Source organism: Ammospiza caudacuta, chromosome 4 (assembly GCF_027887145.1).
Source record: "Ammospiza caudacuta isolate bAmmCau1 chromosome 4, bAmmCau1.pri, whole genome shotgun sequence".
Lineage (NCBI taxonomy): Eukaryota > Metazoa > Chordata > Aves > Passeriformes > Passerellidae > Ammospiza > Ammospiza caudacuta.
This window is the reverse complement of record NC_080596.1, coordinates 51839960-51857365: the sequence shown is the minus strand read 5'-3', so window position 1 is coordinate 51857365 and position 17406 is coordinate 51839960. Positions and strand designations below refer to the sequence as shown.

The 17406-nt window shown below is 35.8% G+C and overlaps 1 protein-coding gene across 3 annotated transcripts in view; it reads right to left on the bottom strand.

Annotated features, from left to right (window-relative positions):
- FRYL (FRY like transcription coactivator) overlaps window positions 1-17406 on the bottom strand; it is a 162660-nt gene that overhangs the window by 50755 nt on the left and 94499 nt on the right. For all 3 annotated transcript variants that reach the window (XM_058803962.1, XM_058803959.1, XM_058803960.1), the window contains 18 exons: window positions 17119-17290; window positions 16303-16435; window positions 15941-16048; window positions 14520-14757; window positions 13722-13907; window positions 13542-13628; window positions 12525-12793; window positions 11913-12108; window positions 10841-10965; window positions 8647-8704; window positions 7202-7293; window positions 5941-6113; window positions 5338-5498; window positions 4705-4815; window positions 3686-3840; window positions 3345-3444; window positions 2041-2209; window positions 957-1216 (listed from right to left, as the gene is read on the bottom strand). In XM_058803962.1, the coding sequence (XP_058659945.1) occupies window positions 957-1216; window positions 2041-2209; window positions 3345-3444; window positions 3686-3840; window positions 4705-4815; window positions 5338-5498; window positions 5941-6113; window positions 7202-7293; window positions 8647-8704; window positions 10841-10965; window positions 11913-12108; window positions 12525-12793; window positions 13542-13628; window positions 13722-13907; window positions 14520-14757; window positions 15941-16048; window positions 16303-16435; window positions 17119-17290 (2793 nt within the window). The remainder of the gene's footprint in view (window positions 1-956; window positions 1217-2040; window positions 2210-3344; window positions 3445-3685; window positions 3841-4704; window positions 4816-5337; window positions 5499-5940; window positions 6114-7201; window positions 7294-8646; window positions 8705-10840; window positions 10966-11912; window positions 12109-12524; window positions 12794-13541; window positions 13629-13721; window positions 13908-14519; window positions 14758-15940; window positions 16049-16302; window positions 16436-17118; window positions 17291-17406) is intronic.

Below are 17406 nucleotides of genomic sequence, written 5' to 3'. Positions count from 1 at the left end.
AAATATATCTTAAGATATGTGTACATATTTTATATCCCATTGATATATAATACATTAGACTGAGGAAGCTGGGCCTTTCTAGTCTAGAGAAGACTGAGAGGGGAGGGTCTCATTAATATACATATAAGTATCTCAAAGGCCAAGAGGATGGTGCCAGACTCATTTTGGTGGTGCCCAGCGACAGGATGAGGAGCAATGGACATACACTAACACACAAGTTCCATCTCAACATGAAGAAGAATTTCTTTCCATAGAGGGTGGAGAGCACTGCAACAGGCTGCTAAGGGAGGTCATGAAGCCTCCTTCTCTGGAGACCAAAAACCCACCTAGACAAGTTCCTGTGTAACATGCTCAGGGTGACCCTCCTTTGGTAGGAGGGTTGGTCCTGATGATCTCCTGAGGTCCCTTTAAGCTCGAACAATTCTGTGAAACTTAACAGAGACCCAGTCTCCCAGTTCCTGACAATACTGAATAACACTCCATGGACCACACACTGACAAGAGCTTTTAATTGATAGTTCAAAACACAATCTCTCATCACTAAGAGTCTTATTGACAGGAGCACTGCATGTGAGCAATACTTCTCTGTTGGAAGTAGCTATGATAGGAAGAAGGAGAGTCAATCAGGTAGCAAGACAGGTTCCAAAACTCCACTTTGAGATCATAGGTACACAGGCAGTTAGGTATTCTCTATCCAGCTAGACATCCATATGGCAAAACATTAGTTATATACTGTCACTATACATAACAATTACTATGACATTTATGTTATATATTACATATTTCTTGGAATACCTCAAAACTGTAGGGTATAGTTTGGGTATACAAAGCACCTTCACAAATATGAACAGTACCTCTTGAAAGCTCAGTGACATAGTACCTCTGAACAGTATTTTCTTGCATCCTAAACAGAACAATCCACTGAAAGAAGATAAGCACATAAGTAATTAATTTTACCTTTGCAGTCATGTACATCAGATTGTTCAGAACCATAGCTGTAGCCTGTGGTGACCCCCAGCCTTCTCCTCGTAGCCACCGTCTGCTGTTCACCATCATTTCCCTGTCCTTCAGAGAATCCTCCTCATCTTCGTCTTGCCGACGAATGGTTGGCAAAGGTTTCAAGTCCACCAACTCAATATTGTTCATCCATGGCAGCAGATAATGCAGCATGACCTGTCTCCCAGCTGGGTGAGCTGTTTGGATTCTCTGACTCACTTCTGCCATTGAAAAATTAGGTACATACACGAATTCCAAATCAATAATGAGAACTGGCTTGGTGATAACAACAATCATGAACCCAGCACACCACACTGATATAATGTCATGCTGATACAGATGCATTTTTTTTGTTTAGCTGACTAGTGCCATTTCATAATGAAAAAGTCCATGGTCTTCAGCAGAGCTAACTGAAGACACTGCTGACAAACAGTATGATGAAGAAATCACATTAGTATGCATATATATATATATATATATATATATATACATATACACACATATATATGTGTGTGTGTGCGTGTGTGTGTGTGTACATATATTCCTTGAATTGAAGGAGGGAACTGAAAAACTTATGGCATAAAAATGTACCAAGTTTGGCAAAAAAACACATTTTTTTCTTCCTTATATTAGTCATAGTAGTTTTTTTTTTTTTAATTTATGTAATAGGTTATTATTCTGCAATTGTTTAAAAATGCTGCAGAATAATGTATTTAAGCAATCTACAACAAATAACACACTAAAGGGAACAAGGAAAGAATGTTTTTTTTTAAATTGCAAATTATTTCTATAATGTGATTTTCCATGGTTATTAGAAAGTCAGTAAAGTATTTTTGATTCATGTTCTTTCACCTTGAATATATTTCAAACACCAGTGAACAAAAACTGTCACTTAGTAGGCTTTTTTGTCTCTATTCAGTATGATGATGTTGGTGTCCTGATTTTATTGAATTACATATAAATCAGTTATTGAAAAATAAGAATGACACATTTCCTACAATGCTTTTGAGTTGATGAAGTTTTTTGTTTTGTTTTAAAATCGTACCTGAGAAGATAGCAAGTGTCAGCTCGGGGTAAGTCCTTGCTAATTCTTCTGACAGTTGATAATAGGACATAGAATACAAATGTGGTAAAGGAGAAGGCTGTCCCAAAACCCCATCCATCCGCTGAACTTCCAGTTTGTGAGCATAACGGAACATCTTTGGTTCCAAAATCTACAACAGTAATGTTCAGAATTTGAAGCCAAGTATACAGTTACTGTAGAAATTTTTATACAAAAATCACTTTTTAAGTTAATGTATCTACATTACATTTTGTACATTACATGTACATTTTAAAGTTTATTTATCTATTCTCATTTAATGTTTCTTATCTATGCAGATCTCCATACACCTACAGCATTTGCCATACATTGTGGTAAATGAATAGAAGACTAGCTAAGATATATTCTAATTGATGAGTTACCAGCAATAAAGTTCCAAAACCTGCTTTCACAAAATACCATCTTAAATACAAATTTATCTATAAAGAAATGTGAAATACTATTTAACATTTGCATTTCCAAACAACACCAATTTTTGCTCATCTATGAGACATGGACAGGAACCACACAATCTCTGATGTGGTAGAGGGGCAGCAGGAGGCTAAAGCACTCTGATATTTTAAAAATCAATTTGGGTTGATTTTAACAAGTAGTGTCCATGTGAGAAGACAGATGGGGATGATATATCAATAAGGGTGTGACTTCAGCGAGGACTTCACTGTTGAATTCAGCTGACCAAAAAACCTTAAAAAAATCTCCAACACTTAAGGTCTGAGCTACTATCAGCACAGATTTTTAAACACTAATGTGACCTCAATGACCACAGAAAGGACTATACAAAAGTAAATTAAATTGGTAACAAGATCTTCACTGTCATCTCTCCATATGGACAGATGAAAAAATGTTTGGTAATAGTGCAAAAATCAGAAAACAGACTGCTGCCCCAGCAGACAGAGAAGGCTTGGGAAGCAATCTGCTTCTCTCTGAGGTGCTTTTGGACAAAGGGAGCTATGTATCACTCTGTTTCAGGGCCAAATCAAGAGAGTCCTGATTTAGGTTGTTTCATTAAAAAGCAGGTACTATGAAAATACAGGTATTGAGTGCATGGAAACAGACAGACTTTCAGGAAAGTCTATTTATGCCAGGAAAGGATCTGGTTTAACTATATACTAAAATAGAGAAGGAAAAAACAACATTGTTTTTCAATTTCCTTACTGAAGAAAACCAAACAAAGCCAGACTTTTTTTAATATATAGGGCAATTATTATTTTAAAAGAAAAAATAATAATCAGAATTAGCTTACAAACCTGCAATAGTTGCATAGCAACTTCATAGATAGCCCTAGTAGAATCAGCTGCTTTAAATAGTATCAGATTCAGGAGGGTCACTGTATCACACTGGTAATCCCTAGGAAAAAATGGCAAGTATGAAAAAAAAATAAAATTAGATTTGGTTTTCTAAGATTTGAATTTATTTAAGTTTAATTTACAAGGAACACGATAGGGGACAGCATAACATTTTGACAAGTTTCTCTAGGAACACACACACACAATGATGATATTTTCTCTCTATGGAAGCAAAATCCACAGTTCTACATAAAAGCACACTGAAAATGGAAGTTTTAAAGCTTTGAAAAATGCTGTAGTACCTGTTTTGGAACACGTTGGCTATGGCTTTAAAGCAGCCAGCTGCCACCCGCTTGGAACCTGTGTAACACCGGTCAACGGCCCAGTACATGAGGTTACTCTGGTCAGGATTGAGTTCCAAGAGCAGCATGACTGCCTCACAGCCCAGCTGGTGAACCTAGAGAAGAGTAAATATATATGTTAAAATGTAGAAAAAAAGACCAACTTACAAAACAGGGAAACAACTATTTAAGAAAGCTGAAACCTTTGGGAACATAAAATCTTGTTCATCCAAAATCAATGACACCATAGACTAAACTGGCAGCAGAGAATTCTATCACACTGTTTACTGTTCAACTTGCACACAGTCATAAATTATTGTGTAAATAACTAGAGCTCTACTGACTTTTTTTCCCCCTTCAGTTCCCAAGGCTAGCTTGAGCTTTTTTCTGTCTCACAGTGAAACACTGCCCTGAAAGCACTAGATACAAAGAAGCATTGAAAGGCAAGCAAGAATTCCAGTGGGATACAAGGGATACATCCACATGGAGACTTGCATCTTTCCTGGACTCAAAGTAGCCCACAGGAGCTGTATTTTTATGTAGTCCTACCGTTATAGGGCAATAGAGGTCCTGCCTTTAAAGCTTACCTTGCTGTTTAGATTAAAATCTTGGTCTTAGTAACTCCAAAGGACCCCAAGGAACTCTGCAGTCTCACAAGAGTTCATGTTCAAAATCTCATCTCCTTTAAATCTGTGGAGCACCTGACTTATTACTACAGCTTAACATGGTTGATCAGTTTATAAAAAATATACAGCGCTTCACCCCTTGTCCTTTCCTCTTCCCTTCTGCTTCTCTTGGTGTCTGATTAGGGACCACCTTCCTCAACAGGGTGAATACATATGAAAGGCAGTGCAAAACCCTGTGCTACTAAAACAGCTTTGAGCTTAAGTACAGCACTTAGGCAAATCTGTCTGCAAACTCACTAAAACGTGTTTGAAGCACTGATAGTTGCCAAGTGATGCTGACATTGCTTGTATTACCTTTTTATCTTGTGAATCCAAAATATTATCCAGCCATTTGTATAAATAGCCATCAGATGAAAGCCCAACGTTGTCTGCAACAGGGCCACAACACAGTACAGCAGACATAGCCTTTGGAAAGCAATGAAAAACACATTTTAGTAACTCAGATACAGGAATTGCTCTCACTCAGTCCACTAAAATATCAGATAACTAAATACTAACCTGTTAAGAGAGAAAGACCAAGGGTAATAAAAAATGTTTAACATTTTATTCAAGATATCATTAAATCATATTTTTTCTCAACTTTGAAATACAAGGAAGGGTGAATACTAAAATGCTGACATATTGAAGAGTTAATACACCATTAACCAGTTCCATTGCTAATGTACATTTAGATGAAAGCCTTTAACTTAAGCAAATGAGAACTAAAGTGAGGAATTGAACATTCAGTAGTGATTATAAGAAATTTCAATAGCAAGTGCAATAGTCACATTATAGGAAAAGCTGGACTGACATAAATACACATGTAAGCAGAAGGAATAAAGAGGTGCTAAAACATGGATGTGAAAACCACATCTAAAAGCCCAAATGTTGAATTTGCATCATGTTGACATAACAATCTATTTCCAAAATTCACAAGTGTTAAAATACCTTTAATGCACAGTATTGGTGTCTGTTTATTCTCATGTTTCTATCACTGTATCTGTCCAGGGGAGTAAACATGATACTAAAAGGGCCTGCCCAGTGACTGAACAGCATAAATAGACTGTGGCGTAGACTCTGCTGTGGAAAGACACTTCTTCTCTGGTGAACTGTAAGAAATACACACAGTTATACACACTCCTCCTGTAATTCTTTAAGATAAAGCATGTAATGCAAACAGACCCAAACTATGAATATAAAAGGAAAAATCCCTGTAAAGATCCACTATTATTTTAACACCATAATGCCTGGATGTAGATTGACTACTGTCCTGTTTAATGCCAGTAGTGTACAAGAATGAGTTATTTATTAGTACACAGAACTCAAATACATAGACAATCAACAGGACTTTGCCAAACAGTACCAAAATCTCTTAAAACTAATACTACTAAAGCTATACTCAAAAATGATGTCACTAATTATTTTAATAAAAGTATTCTGAAAGTTCAGATAAGAAGTGTCTTTTGGTTTAGTTTCTGTTTGGTTGGTTTGTTTTTTTAAAATATACTGCATATTAAATAATCAGTAATCAGAAGTTACATTTTGACATACCTGGAACATTTTGGATGATATTTGCCACTAAGGCACTAAAATGGCATCGGATATCTTTCAATGTATCAGAATCCTTTTCATTTTCTGCTTCTAGGAGTTGTCTTGTTAGATCAACATACTCAAGTAAAGTGTTGTTGAGGGAATGTGTTTCATTATCAAGGCCACCACTTGCACTGAACAAATAAAGTAAATTTAGAAAATCAAAGAGCACAGTAATTACATACAACATTTGAAAAACATCATTATGTTTTTTTATCTTTAAAAAACCCTACACCCTCATCACTGCAAATACTTAATTCAAAGTAATTTCTTCATCCAGCTTCTACTTCAGCAATACAGTAAAAAATTCCAGTGAAAGCAAACTAAGAATCAAACCTAATTATTTGAAGTCACTTATCCTTCCACAGAACTAGCTCTTTTACTGGGGACAAGTGTTAAAAATATTAACTAAAATCTTCAAACACGAAGTCCCTTCCCCCTCCTCTAGTGAGAACCTTAAAAGATAAGGGAAAGAATAGTTGGATTCTATAATATCAGCATGCTGATAGACATTTCAGTCATGCTCCCGAGTCAATATTCTGAAATACACTTGAGAATTACACTTGAAGAAATACACTTGAGAATTTCACGCATATATTGTTAGGGCTGACAAATACACATCTAAGTATCATTGTCAAATTGTGGGGGGAAGGAGCCAACCATCTCCTAGACTACTTGCTCTTACACAATTCCACATGCATAGGAAAAAATTTCCTAGGGACTTTTGTAAAACATATACCAAAACTTCTTCTTTGGAAGTGTCCCTACACAAGCAGGGTAAATTGAGGAAAAAAAAACCAAGTGAGTTAACACTCTCCAGCCTTCAGAAGTCCAACATTAATGAGCAGCAGCCTTCTCTGCATAGGATGTGCTGACTAGCACCAGCACTCTAAGTAAGGCAGAAGTTCCTGAATTATCACAGAACAGTTACAATTTGCACAAGTGGTGCGATGTTTGAGCACACACAAACAAAAGGGATCATGAAGTACTGCCTGTTCAAAGTATGGGGAACAGTAACATCTTAAATAAAACATAGAACACAGTGACAAAGAACATGGGAGTGAGAGGGATTAGAAAACAGCAAAATTTGAGTTTTATAACCCCATGTCTATTTATTTAGTGATATACTGAAACTCATGGATGAATTTTGCATGCTTGTTTTACTGAGTCAGTCAGTGACAATTCAGGAACACCAAGAACTTCTCATGCATGCTGCCCCTACCTGTGACTAATGACACCAGCATCTGCCAACAGTTCAAATATTCGCACCAGTTGTACTCGTAAAATATCTCGACGCCTGCGCCGTTTCATGTTCTGTCCGTCAGAGGAAACACAAAATTACATGAAGCTGAGGAAAAACTAAGTAGAAAACCAGAGTAGAATATAAAAGCACTATTATATCTGTACTACAACTGGCATCTGTTATCAGAGGTGCCAATCTTTTAAGATAAGTTACCAAAATTGCTAACAAGTTTAATAAACCAGACAGTGAACATTTTCCCTGTTGCAGCTCCGACATATACCAGGTTTGCTATTACATGTATTATCCAGCCTCTTGTCACTAAGTGCAATATACAAAACAATTGAGTGCAACAGGCAGTCTCCTCACATATTTTGAGGGAGGTGACTTTGCCTCTCTGCTCCACTCTCGTGAGACCCCTCCTGAAGTACTGCCTCGTGGGGTCCACAAGCACATGGGCATATTGGAATGAGTCCAGAGGAGGGCTGCAAAAATGATCAAAGGGCTGGAGCACCTCTCTTGTGAACAGAACCTGTGAGAGCTAGGGCTCTTCAGCCTGGAGAAGGGTCCAAGGAGACCTCATTGTGACCTTTCAGTGCTTAAAAAGGGCTTGTAAGAATGATGGGGACAAACATTTTAGCAGGGCCTGTTGTGATACAACAAGGGGCAAAGGTTTTAAACTAAAAGTGAGTAAATTTAGACTAGATATAAAAGAGACCACTTTTTATTATGAGCGTGTGAAACTCTGGAACAGGTTGCCCAGAGAGATGAAAGATGCCCCATCAGTAGAAACATTCAAGGTCGGGCTGATGGTGCTCTGAGAAACATGATGTAGCTGAAGATGGTCCTGCTCATTTCAAGGTGGGTGAACTAGGTGACCTTTAAAGGTCCTTTACAACCCAAAATATTCTGTGATTTGTATGCAAGCCTGACACAACACACAACAGTACAGGGACATTTTGAAACAGAAGCGCTGCTCCTTTTCATCATTTTCATTAGAGCAGTCAGCTGAGTTTACAATCTTTTCCCCTAAAAACCACCACCACACCCCAACAAAGTTAGTGGAGATTTAAACTCAATTCTATGTCATAGCTACCACTAATTGTGGGAATGTCGCTGATGATATAACAAAGTAACAATTGTGTAAAACTATGATTAGGTTAAAGAAATTAACCGAATGAGGAAGAGGTTACTGTATTTTTTTCATCATTTGAAATAAAATCTCGGATAGAGGAATAACAGAAATCTCAAACATGAAGATCTTCTAATGCAAACACTTCACAATCATTTAAAAAAGCAATATTTCACTTTTTTATCTGTTAAACTGACTGTTTTTAAATGCAAAAATTAAAGAAAATAACTAACACTTTCTCTTTGTGAAAAGACAGTTAAAACTGTACTGAGTATAATGGAAATTATTTCATTACCTCTGGCCTTCTTTCAAGTGCTTCCTTAATTATAGGATGTAATTCTTCTATTAGTTCCCTGAATTAAAATAATTAAAAGGATAAAAACAAACATTAAATTAACATCTCAGCTGAAAGATGTTTCTCAAGAACTAGTATTACAACAGAAGTTAAAATACCCTCAGGTTTTCCTTCTTTATCTGTAGCTTTTAAAAGCAAAGTTTCCTAGAAAGATATTTTCCTAATTTAAAGGAGATTATAAATTAATGTCCCAACAATTATCCCTAATTTGCATTCTCCAAGTATTATGGCTTATTTCTATCACATATAATTTTCATTTATTTTCATATTAAGAGTTTAACAAAGCCATATGGTGCAGATGGATATCATTATGGGGAAAAGAAGATGCTGGCAGCTTATCATACAATGCCCCTTCAGCTGTTATGATGCATTTAGTTGTTAATATTGTTTCTTTAAGTCCAGTAACAATACACTGACAGTAGTTAGACCAGTCTCTGAAAACTGAAACAGGTTTTGACAGTGTGCTTACATTCCCCATTTGTTCTGAAGCTCCACAGTTTTTATCACTACTCGATTCCTGCTGCCAAACTAAGATTCTCATATGACTTCAAAAAGGAGGCGGGGAAAGGAGATCAGATACTACGGCAAAAATATTTGGTTTACTTTCATATTTGTTATCATAGTAACTACTGTCTCCAGATTTGTTGGAGTGGACACATTCTACTTCCTGTGGTGCCCCAACTGAGATATATCAAAAGCATAAACCACTTCAAGTTTTTGGTAAATGACTGACTCCTCTGATACCTCATGCAAAGTTCCTCCTTCAGAGAATGGGTCCAGGTGATCAGAATGCTGCACAAATGTTTGTGGTGTACTCATTTACAAGAAAGTTAGGCATATTGTTATGTATTTTCTTTCAAACACAGAAAATAACTTGGAAGAAACTTTTCTGTGCTAAAATATAGTAAAGGGTAGTCTTACAATGAAGATCAAGAGATACCTAAAAGAATTTATATGATCAGTTACACAAAGCAAAAATATTATTCTAATAAATGTATGTGGATTGCATGTATATAGTCTATAATGGAAAAAGTTCCTGAGAAAACATAACAAGTGGGGAGGAACAGTGCCTAAAACCACAAAAGCTAAACACCAAATCAGTGCAGAGCAGCAATGGTGAGGGGTAGGCTACAGCTAGCATCTGGTGTGAGTACATGCACTGGACAGAGAAAAAAGCTGGTCATAGAAAAAAAAAACACATTCTGAAATTATAAAACTGATGAGGAATCAGGTTTTTTTCTTTTTAACTTGCTGGACAAGTTGTTTCTAATTCAGAAATCAAGGATTTCTGGTAAAATTATCTCTGAAAGCATTTTCTAGACTTCATAGCTGTTAAGCAGCTCTTCAGGATCATGGCACAAAGTCTTGCTTTACTCCTGGCAGCAAATAAAGTCAGATATCATATAAAATTATAAGATTATCAAGGGATATAAACCAAAACACAACAACTAAGAACCTGGCATTAATATCAATATTGATTTTTTATCTGAGATCATATGGGACACAAGTGACTGGAGAGAAGCATCATCTTATTCAAAACCAACGGTATCAGCAATTCCTGTTCCTTCTGCAGAAGCAGAGTTGGTTGCTGTGCATGCTTCAACTTTATAATTCTCATGATAACTCATAATCTCAACTTTATAACTCATAATTTCTCTCAGCAGCAGAGTTTGGCTGCTGTCAGAGAACATCTGATGGCCTTCCCAGGAGATTTTCTTGCCCTCAGATGTTCTCTCTCTTCATTCATCCTCATAAAGAACAATTGACAATACCAGTAAGGAGAGTTTATCAACTACTACAAACTTGGTTGTTATTAACATTTCAAATGTTATTAGTTCACATAATCTGTTCTTTCAGATAACAGCAGCTTTAAATACCAATAAGCTATTTATTCTTTCTACTAACTTCTTTTTCTTTATGCAGGCACGACCTCCACATAAAATTCTTACAATCTCTAACCATCTCTATCATGCCTCTAAATGCTAGAAAAGACAATGAGAATCAGTTGTCATAGCTTTTTAAAAATTCTTAAAAGGGAAAAAAAAAAAGGAAAAAAAAAGGAAATAAAAAATTAGCTCAAATTGCCCAGCTTTATAACCAATTAGAACAGAAATAGATGAAACACAACAGTTACCTAAAAGCTCCTGGGTTGGTCCTGCCAAGTCCCAGGACAAGAGATTCTGTAATTTCCATGCTCTCAGAGCGCATCATTGGAACTATGTGCTTAAACAGGGAGGAAGGGGATGGAATGCCAATAATCTAAGAAGAAAACCAGAACAAAACACAATGAAGTAGCTACCACAAGGTGGTGACATGAAAACATCTGCTGTAATTTCACAGTCTACTCACACTGGACCAGTGACTCAAAATGATAAAAGTGAAATTTATCTTTGACAAGGAAAAGATTTCCTGAAATAGTAAAGTAGTATTAACTACTTCTTGCATCACTGAATTTTCCTATTCATATGACAATGAATTGCACAATATGATATACAGATGCTTTGCATATTAATGTATCTGCCCTCCTTGGGGAAGAAGTAGATTTCTGGTGTCCAACTCCTTAGACTCCTGAGTAGTTCTCAAAGAGAACAAAGCTTTCACTCTATAGTTTCTCAGAATTGGGGAAAGTATCTTGGTAACAAACAAGTGAAATAGGCTACTTCTGTCAAAAATCTGCGGCATAGTCCATGAATTATCTTTATGTCTACTGTATCTTCTATGGGAAGCCAAAAATGAGATGAACAAAAAGAAGCAAAAGAAGAGGGAAAAAACCCTGTAATCTGCAGATAATATGAAGACAAAAAAGTATCTGTGATTGGGAAAATATACAAGATACATCATGCCTGAATAGGTCCCTGTTTCAGTTATTGAAGTGAGAGTCTATTTTCTCAGAACTACAGAAGTCTAATGACAGCAAAACCACCCCTTTAACAGCAAACAAAACATTTCCTTATTACTGCTAGATAAGATTTTGAGATTTGGTAAATGTCTTCATTATGTGACTGGATTTGCTTTAAAAACATACCACAGACTGGGAAAAGCAAACTAAAACAGTATTCTAAACAAATGAAAAACAAAGGTATCCTAAAAATATTTTCAGACAAATTATACCAGTTTCTAACCACGATAGAACACAATACACCCTCTGGTGTTTCTATTTTCAATAAGATGTAGACTTATTTACAGAAAGTGTTAGAAGAACTTACTCTTGAATCAATGCTATAACCACTGTCTGGGGTAGACGCCAGCGTCTCAGGAGGGGAACATCTCACAGAGCCTGTGGAAGTGGAGGAGTTTGAAGAAGATGCTGCACTGCAGCAAAGAATCAGGTAGTTTCTCCAGAGCCCAATATAGGAGTCACTGCTTGTAGTAGTATTTACTTTCTTTGCGTTGATAGGGCTGCTATTAAAAAAGAAAGATAAGAGCTCAGTAGAGTAAATTAAGCTTACTACATTTTACTTTGGTTTTCTACTGAATTTATTTTTCAGTTATGCATATGCCACGACTTCTCCAATTGTTAACATAGTAAACTCTGAGTAAGTTATTCAGAGCAGACTTGTACATCAATAATGCATGCTTTTATATTCAAATCTGCTGAACTACAATTTGGCCAAAGGTATTAATTAATGTTTGCTGCAGATGATATTTTATGCAGATAAATCTGCTTTAATTTTTTATTATATAAAGCTGAAATAAATCCACAGACAATATAAAGAATTTATGTTACCTCAATGAAACAATAATGACACTGCAATGATGATAAATCTTGAAATAATACTCAATATAGTATAATGTATTTACTTAAGAAATAAACTTACTTGATATCCACTTGTGGAGACAGCAGCTGAAGTCTTGTATAAGCAAATGTCCAAGCATAGCTTACAGCTGTTGGGCAGTGTTTTGGAAGATTTTCCTGCTTCATGAAACTTGAGAGGCTTATAATCCATGGATCTTGGCCTTGAGTCACATGTGCAAATATCCAAATATGTGAGGGACTGACCACATCAAGGTGGTGGCTGATTGGGGAGGAATTCCAGTCAGCCAGAGTTTGTAAATCTATTGAACTGGGACAGTACAGTAAAGTAGTCTGCGTGCATAGAAAAGACAATGAGGAAATATTTAATACCCATGTATTTTAAGCAACAATATCTTTTGTTATTTATCTAATAAAGTATCAGTATCAAAAGCACACCCATAACAGAGAAAAAAGTAATTTATGGGGCTTTTTACAGAAGATCTTAATGTAAACAGCTATAGAAACATGTTGTTTGTGAACAAACTGGTATTAGGAAATAGCAAATCCTAGAAAAAGACCCTTTCATGCATAAAGATTTAATTCTTCCAAAAGCTTTGTACTCTAAAAGCCTTACTACTGGATTCCAATTTGTTTCCTAAAATCAGAAGTTTGCTTAATACTTAGGAGTTTATGATAAATACCTAAGTGTGGAATTCAGCTGTTATTCACTGACAGCTATTAGAGCATTCATCATGGATAAAGGCACATTGACTGTTATGACACTGTACTACTGCAGAAAAAAGCAGTGCCCTTTGCTTTTAAGAAATTGCAGTCTGTGAGCAAGATGAGAAAAAACAGATAAAGACACAGCTCTCAGTGTTTATATGGTGGTGATAACAACACACTATCAGTCAGAAAGTTTACAATGGTGGAGTCAACCTCATGACATACCTCAGATTTTTGCCTTTTTGCGGTGATAAATTGCTATTAAAATCAGCATGAACATAATGACGCTATCATTTGAAATACAGACTATTTATTTGGGATAGCTTTACAGAATTACTTCATCTTACAAGCAACTTTACATAAAAAGTCCTACCTGGTCAGCCCCTGTGAGATGTATGAAACTCTCCAGGATAGTAGCACTCAGTCTGTCCATTACATCTATAGCCAACTCATCATCACTCTACAAAAAGCACAAAGCATACTAGGCTCAAAGAATACCAAAAAATAAAAGCAGTTTCACCAGGCAGCCTAAGAATGGGTCATCAACTGTTACCTTTGAAATTTCTAGAAGTGTGAACAAGGCCCTTATTTCTCTGAGAACACTGACAGCTAATCTCCTGGTGGCAGGCCTTGTGCTGCAAAGGATGACCAAAGCAAAGCCTTCCACCACATGGAATACACTGGAGTAAAGGGTCCTCTCCAGGGGAAGGGTATGGGCAGCCCCATTGGATACACCACGCTAAGAAAAACAACACAGAAGTTAAGCAAATAAAGAAAAACTAAACACAGCTAAGATGCAGTTCCATTATTGGCAATGGCTGATTTAAAAATAAAACATTCAGATTTTTGGCTACTGGTCAAATTTTGCATTATGAGAATGACATAATATTAGTCACTTCATTTTTTATTACCTCTCTGAATTTAGTCCAAACAAATACCACAAGAACATCTTTATTTCACTTTCTCACAAGATGATGCAATGAGAGCAAAATTTCAAAAACCTCAAGCAATACTCTTTTGTAAACAATTATGATATTAAATTATTTGAACCCTTTCTATTGGCAAGTAAAAACTGGTGGGCTTAATTCTACTGTTTAATAACTCCTACATATTTCCTATAATGTAAGCAAAATGTGGTCATGAATTAGTGTTCACATAATACTTAATAATTTGGGACTACTTTTATTTTGATAAAAAATGTTAACTTAAAATGAGAGATCTAGAAGTCTTCAAGTGTTGTAAGAAATTTAGCTGAATATTTATTACTTAACAAAACCAGTAAAGCCCACTACTAAGTTTGTATGTAGATTCCAAGTATGTTTTAACACCAAAGGATCTTATATAGATATACCTGAGCATCTTGGGTTTTATTGTGCATTTGGGCTGCTTGTTTCCACTGATTTATGAGCTGCACTAACATTTTTACTGCATTATCAAGAAGTGTTGGGTGGATGTCAGTCACTTCACGCACAATAAAATAAACAAATCCTGAAAGAACATCTTCCCGCCAATCTGGAAAATCAAGCATCAATGCTTGGAGTGTATTGAAAGCCAAGGCACGAAGTTCTTCATCCATATGAATTGTCAGCCTGTTTAGAAAAAACATTGGAATCATCACCCTAAATAAGCATACTCTTAACCAGTCTTTATCATTTAAAGTTTGGTGTTTACTCTTCCTTCTTTACTGTACAATGCAGAACAGTTCCACAGAGATTCATTTCCTGCACTGGATAAAACTGAAACTGGCTAGTAAGAGAAGGCACTTCTACTAAAGCAAAATAATGCAAAGTTTCACAAAACTTAATATAAATAAACTGTGTTCAAGAGAGACTATCAAGTTTTTAACAAAGGCGCATCTTTGCAGGTGTCTAAGCTCAGCAGATCAGCACCCTGTGATGTATAGGCTATTTTCTTCAAATTAAAATTGAAAACAACACATTTGTTTTGCAGCTAAAGGACACTTACTTTAGATATGAGAAAAAATTCACAAAACAATCCTTTGAACATATACCTAAAAATCCATCTAAGCCTGCTATAGTAGAAGACACTTCTTCCGGTATTATAATATTACTTAATAATTTTATGTCTTTAATATTATTTTAAACATTGAAGAAAGAGTGTTAGAAAAATCTTATTCTCCTAAGTTATTACTAACTTTTTATATATGTAACTCAACCCTTTATATGAAAATGAATTTAGAATTTCCAAGCGATATGTTGTGCTGTATTTCTGTGCCAGACTATTCTTACATTTATAATTTAAAAATATCTTCTCAACTATATATCAGTACTGACAGGGTATATTCAATTTAAACTGAGATAAGAGATGGAAGAATATGCGTAGTGTTGGATCACAGAAAGATGGAAAAACAAAGCAGGATTAGTAGAGAAAAATAATGAAGTTTCCCCCAGGTGCCTATCTCAAATTTTGGTAATGTCAAACAGGACTGACTTTATGAAAATATATAGTATTCGCAACACAAGAAAAAAAGGGAGGAAAAAAAGTATAGCAGGTTAAAAAAAACAAAGCAACAGCAAAAAATTCCTAGTTCTCAAAATACTCTCTCTAAAAATACATGCAAGGTCTGCAGGATAAATTGGCCTCCTGCTACTACAGCCAGTAAAAGCTGACCAACTGCAGAAGGCTGGCAGGAGCAGCGAGGACAGAGTGTGCATGCAGGGACTCACGCTGCAGAGCGAGGGCACTGACAATTGTGCACATGCAGCATTTGAAACAGAACATCCACTAAGAGCACAATCCTGTTTCTCTTACCTTGCAAGCAATTCAATGAGGTCAGTCCTACTCATGCCATCTGGAATCAGTCTTGGGATAGCAGCAATGCAAGTTCTGAACAAATCTATCTTAGGTTTCCTCTCACCCCTACAAAAGCAGTTTATAATCAATAAAGAGACCAGAAAATTTACTTCAGTACACTAGAAATGTATTTTCAATTTCATGCCACGACTATGGAGGTAACATACATTTTTATCAATAATTAACGAAACTAACATTCACTTAATAGTCCAGAAGAAACCTCACAACTGTAACACTTTAATGATGGCATCTGCAACATAAGAGAATAAAAATAATGTGATGCTACTGTGACAGCGAAAATGCTGTAATTCAGTACATACGTAATCATGTCTTCTGGTTCTTTATTGGACATCTGCACACTAGTCATGCACATGGGCCGTCCAACTTCTTTGTCCAAATGCCTAAGAATGCTATCCAGTGCTTTTCTGACTTGAGGATAGTATATGGACATTCCTGAAAAATCAAAGAGTGAGTTCCATCACCTTCTTTCATATTTTTATTAAAAAATCTGCCACTTATTCAGGTTAGGACAAGTTTCTTATTGCACAGACGACATGAAATATATATTTTAACTGTCAAAACAAATGCATGTATTTATGAAATACATATCTATAAATATAAGACATTATACAAAAGTAGAAGTTTCCTGCAGGAAAAACAAAAACAATGAAGTAACCATTAGCTGTTTCTTCATTTTCTCAATTCCAAGCTTTTTAGTTCTAGTTTAAATTTGACATGTTGAAACAGTCCTTTGAGATGACTACCTCATTCATAGAAGATCAACAAGGCAAAGGGATTTAGAGTGTCTTACTCCACTCAGCTGTGAGACATTTGGGACATTTTTAGAGTGACATCAAGAAAAAAAAAAAAAAACTTGCCATGCTGTTTACTACACTCACTGCACTCAGGCTTCTTTGTACTTATTTTGCAATAAGTGCAAAACACTTTAAGACATGGGTTTAGTTTGAGACACCAGAGGGTCATTAATGTCTAGCAGCCCTCTCTAAAAATCAAAGTAATTCTGGCTAACAATTAAAATAAATACATAAATAAAGTTACACTAATTTACTGATGAGAATAATTGGGAATATACACATACATATTGAAATGCCAACTTACAAAAGAATACAACATACCTATAACTTTTGCTTCCTCATCTGTCAGTGTTTTATTAAGAAAAATTTTCTTCACACGTAGAGTATTTCCCGACGGAAGAACAACTCCTGTTGTTGGCATTGGTGGTTCACCATCTTTTTGCTGCAAACTATCTGCTATGACAAGGAAGACTCTGAGGCCAATATTCATCCTCTTCAAGCACAACAATGGGAGAAAAAAAGGGAAAAGAGAAAAAATTACAATATTGAAGTAACACAGAGACAAAATACAAATTGCATTTTTCCTCTCTTTTAAACAGACAGCAAGAC